The 7,401-nt window shown below is 40.7% G+C and overlaps 1 protein-coding gene across 2 annotated transcripts in view; it reads right to left on the reverse strand.

Annotated features, from left to right (window-relative positions):
- The window catches only part of GRAMD2B (GRAM domain containing 2B), a 59,712-nt gene extending 54,109 nt beyond the window's left edge, over positions 1-5,603 (reverse strand). Inside the window, exon 1 of one of the 2 annotated variants that reach the window (XM_057736358.1) lies at positions 5,075-5,603. In XM_057736358.1, coding sequence (XP_057592341.1) covers positions 5,075-5,157 — 83 coding nt within the window. In that variant the 5' untranslated portion in view covers positions 5,158-5,603. The remainder of the gene's footprint in view (positions 1-5,074) is intronic. The other variant, XM_057736352.1, reaches the window with a different exon arrangement.
- Positions 5,604-7,401: the final 1,798 nt, after the last annotated feature.

Here is a 7,401-nt window from a genome sequence, read left to right on the forward strand (position 1 = left end):
TGGCTGCACTGCGCGGCTTGCAGGATCTTAGTTCCCCAACCAGGGACTGAACTCACGCCGTCGGCAGTGAAAGCAGAGTCCCAACCACTGGAATGCCAGAGAGTTCCCACAGCTGACTTTATTATTCTTTACAGATAATGAAGCTTGGAGGTGCTAAGTAACTTGCCAAACTTCTAGGAGATAGGAAAGTCAGATTTCAAACCCTAGTTTCCTAGAGCCTGCATTCTTAACGTCCTTCTGTAGTGCCCTGACAAATCAGCAATTTCCAGTGATATTAACATTTAGCCATGGAGCTGATTTGGTTCATTAAATTTCTTTTCAAAACATTTAAAACCAGAACACTGTATTTTTCTCCATCTTTTCAAACTCCTCAATTGATTGTTTTACCTTAATATAATTTTAATATTTTCTAATATGGTAAAATTGTTTCCTCTTATTCCAAAGTTTATATTAAAAAAGTATGCAGGCAACCTGTCAGAGTCAGTGAGCTAGAATTAGAATTAAAGAAGAAAAAAAAATACACAAACACATATGAAATGATATATAATATACAGATAATTTACAAAGATTTTCTCACTAAATAGGACTTTCAGTGTTTGGACTTAAGCAAGGACTAAGACATCAAGCTATACTCAATAATTATCCATCTTTGTTCCTCTCACTCCCAATACAAGATCAGCCCCCAAGTGCAACCCTTATTCTAACTGTCAAGTAGCAACAATATGCACAAAGACAGTATAGTTGGATGATAAATGCTTTCACTGCAGGTAATTTATTTTTACTTGAATTCACTATTCAAAGTCAAAATATGTCCCTAAAATCATTATTATTTCTTGATAATCCCAGAGAACTTTCTTTTAAGGTAAATTGCTTACATTGTGTATATCCACTTCTCTTTCTCTCCTCTCTTTCTCATATACTGTATATGAAATTCAACAGATTTGTAGAATTCTTACGTCCCAAGCTTAAATGTTTAAAATTCAAATTGCATTAGAAGTACATGTTATGTGTGATGTTAATTCATTATTTGAAATATGAATCAATGCTCAGAAATATATCAGTATTAGTTTTACATACTTTCTGAAATTCATTTAAAGCAACTAGGCCATTACTAAATCAGAAACATTAGGAAATAAAAGTGTATCTAATAAAATGTGTGTCAAAAAAGTCAAGCCTATGTCAGAAATATCTGTGCATTGTGAACATAAAATTAAGAATGAAAATGATAAAGTGGGTAAAAACTAGGATCTCAAAAGGAAATATGCAGCTAGAACTACCAATTATTGGTAAAAAAAAAAAAAAAAAAAAAAAGGCGGGGGTTATTTTTAAATCAAATATGTATTCTAGTGATGAGTAAATGTGCAGTCTCACTTCTAGCACAAAGATAAATAAATAAGACATAGCCCTAGGGCAAGTAATTGTACCTAAAAATTCTACTGCTACTTATACCACCGTAAGTAAACTTTAAAGTAAAATTAAAGATTCTTGTGATACAATAAAAAAAAATTCTACTGCTACTGATAGATAATTCAATTCAGAGTATAACTTCCCTGAGACAGTCAAACTGAAAGTCAGCTATAAGCACAGTGCATACTTTAACTGGGGGGGACGGGGTCTCAGCCTCCACAGTTCACCAACAGATAGTTATTGAAAGTGATTATCTGCTGAGTCCTTTGAGAAATTCAATAAGAAAAAATGTGATTGGAGTTTGCCATCTATTTGGGGGCAGTTAACTAATGTATACTGAACTAGTATGTGAATTAATATATGTTAATAACTTTAAGTAGTATTTTGTACACACGAAACGTTACATAGACATTAACTGTTAATTAATAATGATATTATCAGCTAACTTCTCTGGGCTGAACACATACATACAAGGTGAGCACTGGTGAGAAAAGTGTGGCCAGTGATAAGGAGAGGGCACTGCTCGAGCAAAGTACCAGAGCTGAGGAGGAGGGAAGAATGATGGAATCTGACTCAGTATATGTTTGGCACACATGTTCCTTATTCTTCTGCATTATCACCTCTGAATTATAGGGCTGCTAGTGTGACTGTTTGGCTACAGAAGCTGTGCAAGCTGACTAGTATTAGGAAACCAGGTTAAAATGGTCTGTGTGTGTCCAGATCATTAAGGGTCTTAAATTGTTGGCAGAGGAGCCTGTTTCTTACAGTAGGTCATGGAGGGCTGTCATAGATTCTGGAGCATAGGAGTATGGATAAAGATTCAAGTTCAGGCTCTAGAGTTAGGAGTCCTGGACTTGAATTTGAGCTGTTCTCTTACTAACTGTGTCTCTGCCTGCCTAGTTACTTCACTTCTCACAGTTTCAGTGTTCTTACTTGTCAAATGGAGATAATGATAGTATCAACCTGATTATGTATGAAAGTGAATGTGAAATGTTGAGCACAAGGCCTGTCACACAGCAAGCATTCTCCATAAGTGGCAGCTATGATTAATTAAGAGGCTTAGGTCCTAGGTGAGGGAGGCCCATGTGGGTGAAGTTACAGATGCAGAGAATGGGGAGGAGCAAGCCATTCTAACACGCTTGAAGAAAATGTCCCTTGGGACACTCAGACTTCAACTTTGAGCTTAGTGATAATTAATCTAAGATATAAAATTCAAAACAGAGAAGTTAGACTGGGGTTCTAAGCATAAAAATTTTGCTACTCAACATGATTTCAAATATGGAATTATCACACCAATATATCACTGTGATAATGTATCTGTGTCTTTAAATTACTTTTATTGTTACCAAAGCAAGAGTTTAAGAGCTCAGAAAAAAAGAGTGTCTAAAATATTAGACTGAATCAGAAATGACTTCAGGAGGCCTGGGAATTACCACTTTGCAGGGAAAAATCAGCGACTCAATAAACCAAAGACTGCCAAATGGGATAAACACCCTAACTGTGGAGAAGATTCAGTTACAGGCCAAACCTTTCATAATATCTTACTTGTGTGTTTAAGGTGGCACTGGCCACCATCATCCCTTGAAGTACTGTAATATACCATATGTGCCTCCCCTCAACACTGCTGCTCTTGGAGTTACAGAAGGACAGATACCAAATGACATTCATTTTTGTATTCCCCACCATTATGGAACAAATAGTAGGTATTCCAATATTTACAGAACTGAAATGAATTTGTGAAACTGAATGTTCCAAATGAAGGGCTGGCTGTTCGGGGCCTTGAGCTTCAATGTGGTTGAGCTTATTTTCTACATAATTATTTTCTCAACACCTAAAGAGTTTTAATTTAACAAAATTAGTCTAAATGCCATAGCAGGCATTTTCCATCAATCAAAATGATCTCCTTGACTAAATACCTAGAGAACTAGCAATGTGAAGATTTAAAACTTAACAGCTGTTGGGTAGACTTGAATTCTTCTGCTTTGTGTAGCTGGAAATAAATACTGCCTTTGGACAAATTCTGAACTAGGAGTTCAGAGTCCTGGGTGCCAGTCCTGAGTGTGCCACTTGCTGCTCCTGTTACCTCAAACATCTACGAAATGGTGACAAGACTAGCCACAATACCACATCTTCAGGTCAGTAAGGTATACAAAAGAATGATTCAGTGCAAAGGAAACACGTCACGCGCTCGTTTATCTCTTTCTTGGGTTTGAATTATTAGTATAAAGTAAGGATTTTATCTTTGGGTGAGGAAACAGGAACATTTTGTGAGAGTTACACCTATAGCAATTTTTCCATCAATCATCTTTTTTCTATCAGTAAAGGGGAAAGAACAGCAGCGTAAGGTGACAATGCTGAGGGGAAAAGGAAGAGTAGCCAAGGAGAGCAGACACGTAAAGAGAACATGACCAAAGCCTTTGAAACCACAAATCAAAGCAGCTAATAAAAGCTATTCTTTCTCCAAAACATCAGCCCAAACTTCGATAAATGGGTGGAAAATGCTTTTATAAACACAATTCTTTATGTGGAACCAGGCTGTGTTTTTAAAAATGAGTAAATGCTGAAATAATGAATGGGGATTGAATTTTTTTTCGGATTGAACCTTTACTATTAAATAATTTATTATCTTTTTATACTACTATCATTAAAGCATTTTAGATACCCAACAGCTTGGTACCATAAAAAATTAAAATTGAGTTTTTTTGAGATATTTACCTTAATCACACTTAATGTTATAGCGATACAGAAAATGAGCAAATACTTAAAAGATTCTTTTCCTTCTTAAGAGTTTGAGAATAACTATCACATAAATAACCGCACTTCTGGATTTTTTTTTTTAAAGTACGGAAGAGAAATAAATTTCGTTACAGGAAGCTAATTCTTATCACATACTTGAGTTTCCAGTTTCTTAAACCAGAAGAGTTTATAGGCCAAACAATGTGTAAATTCTATTACGCACATGACTCTTAAGAGGATAGTCAGAACCCAGTTCATGATGCGTTGTATTTTATTATATGTTCATTGCGCTTCCCCACCCCACTCCCACACCCTCTCTCAAAAAAAAAAAAAGTGCATAACGAGTTTGTGCTAAGTACCCAAGAAAGGCAGGCAGTCTTTGAGGGGGAAAGATAGAGCGTACTTCATGTTTTCCACTACTTTTCCTCTCTTGACGGTAACAGTGAAGGGGATGGAGGAAAAACACCCTCACGCTCGGAATCGAATGACAAAATGACATACACATCTCCGTAAAGCTAGTGACCAGATGACACCTACGGGACAACTTCATCTTCACACACGTCATTAAGAAGTAAAACAGCTGGAATAAATGTGAAGCGCTCTGTTTCCTGAAGTGGCTTGGAGAGCTGAAAGGTCGCCCCAGACCTCCCTTGGCATTGATAAAACACCAGTCGTGCTCTCGGCTCAAACAATCCCCAGCCCCACCGGACTGCAAGCTGTAGTGCATTCCTGAAAACGCTGCCGTGCCTCTTCTCCACTACGAAATCGGGGGCAAAAAAGCGACCGGGCGCCACGGAAAGAATTCAAGCCACAAGGCTGTCCTCGTTAAAGTTCCAGAAAACCGTTTCCACTCCCAACTCATTCCTGGCAGAGAAGTTTGGGGCAGCGCGCGTCTTACCGCCCCGGATGGGATCCAGCTGAGGATACTTACTGGGCTGAGCCAACTTTGCCCTCTCTCTTCCCCAGCACTTTGGCAGGCTTTGTGTCGTCCACATCTTGCTGTAGTTCAGTCATCAGGGCCGCGTCTGGAGGGCACCTTCAGACAGCCTCCTCCTCCCGCTTCGCCGGCTCCTACCGTCCCGCGCGCAGGCCCAGCGAACCCTCCGCGCCCTTCCCCGCGCCCTGGGCTGCTTGGCGCATCCGGGCCGCCGGCGCCGGGGGCCGCCAACCTGGACACGTTGGAGCCGGCGCGATTCGCCCGAGCAGGCGGGGCAGAGCCGGGAGGGAGGGAAGGGGGAGGGTCGAAGCGAAGTGACAGCCTCTCTCCCCAACCCAGAAGGCGGAGGAAGAGAAAAAGGAAACCTGTTGAACTAGTCTTACTGGGAGAGGAAGCTAATTGGCCAAGCAGGTGAAATATTTGCCTAACCCGGCGCCCTATAAGCAGCCTCCTGGTAATTTGGGCTTTTTTTTTTTTTTCCTATCCGGACTGTAACTAGGTGGGGTTGAAAAATGGGCAGCCCGCTGTAGATACAGCAAACGATGGGACTGAGACAGCCTCTCTCTGGCACAGATGCGCTGTGTGGGCTGGCCTGTGCCCCAGCCTAAATTATTCAAGCAGGATGTATCCTCCTTGAGGACTGCCTGTCAGAGCTTTAACAATAGGTCAGTTCAGTAACTGAAGTAATAAGAGGTGGTTGCCTGGTTAACCCTTGCTGGTTGGTGGGGGCAGAGGGGGCCGTGGAGAAGCAGCCTGCAAAACGTCACCAGCGACTTGCTTACTGTGCACCCAGCCAATAAAAGGAATGCCTCTTCTTCCCGTCTTGCTGGTCCTGTCTGAAGTTTCGTCTTTTGAAGCATCCATTTCTTCATTTAAGGAACTTTGAGAGCTGCCATGTTCCAGGCATTATTCTAAACATCCACTTAGGAGAGTGGGAAAGGAGAAAAAACTTTCCTCTACCCTTCTAGGTTCTTCTGGCTGATCTAAGAATTAAATTGACCTGAGATAGATTAACAGGAGAAAATCAAATTTAAGTACCTGCATCTGGGGGGCTCCCTAAGACGATTAGGCAATTGAGGCTTACACGCCACCTAAGAGAAGAGACTGGGGCAGGGCTTTGGGACTTCAAAGTGTCGACTGAAAAAAAACCTGCACAACCTAAAAGTTGAGAATTATGTTTTATGTGGCAGACCTGCTGAGGACTTAAGCCCAGAAGACAGCCTCTCAGATAGCATTGAGGGATTGCCCTGAAGAGAGTTAAGGGAGGAGCCAGAATATATAGGAGTTTTGGCAACAAAAACCAGGTAGTCAAAAGACTGCTGTTAAAGAAAAACCAGACATCACAGTCAATGAATTTAGCACTTTTCTTTGTATGGGGAGATGCAGGAGTCTGGGTTTATTGAAACCATTCCTTTGATATGCACCTTAAACTGTCTAGGGCCAGTGTCCTGCTTTTCTCCATCCTGAATCCCCTGAGGGTGCACAGTGTGGGTGGCTCCAGTGGCTGATGGCTTGATGGCTGCAATATCCTCTGTTTACTGGTATGGCAGGCAACATTCTTATCCACAAAAAGGAACAAAGGCAATTCACAGGAAGATGAAAATGAGCAAATGTTTGCTTAAAAAACATGTTTGCCGGGCCATACAGAAACAATGGGACACAGAGAGGAATTTTAACAAAGGGACTTTGCTAGGTTGCTCCCTGCCTATACACCTAGTTCATGTTATTCTGTAGTTATCTATGGTGACAGCTCCCTTCCTGGAATAGGTCTTCTGGCTAAATTTTTTTAGACAAAGGTTCTTCCCCAGTCTTTTGGGCCTTGATTGTTTTTAGCTTGAAATAATCTGCAGGCCAAAGGAATGCAGTTTGGGGTGGCAAATTTTGCTCCCCTACAATAGCAAATAATGTATGTGTTGGTAGATTTCTAATTTGCTACAGAGTAGTTGAGAATATGAATAACTAATATAAAAACCTTACTATTGGAGGATAACTTCATGACTGGGAAAAAATTACTAACTATGTTCTGGGGCTGCCTTCGGTTTTTCTTTTAAAATTAAATTTAGATTTAAGAATAACTACAAAGAATATGCAACCACAGTATTTATGTTGTGGAGAAAAAATGATGCCTGCCAACACGCCATCAGCCACTGGAGCCACCCACAACTGTGCACTCTGAGGGGATTCAGGATGGAGGAAAAACAGGATACTGGCCCTAGATAGTTAAGGTGCACATCAGAGGAATTTCAGTCCAGACTAAGCCCAGACTCTTGGCTCTTCCCGGACATAGAAAAGCACTAAATTTATTGATGTGAGGTGTCTGG

The sequence above is a fragment of the Hippopotamus amphibius genome, chromosome 1, assembly GCF_030028045.1.
Source record: "Hippopotamus amphibius kiboko isolate mHipAmp2 chromosome 1, mHipAmp2.hap2, whole genome shotgun sequence".
Taxonomy (NCBI): Eukaryota; Metazoa; Chordata; class Mammalia; order Artiodactyla; family Hippopotamidae; genus Hippopotamus; species Hippopotamus amphibius.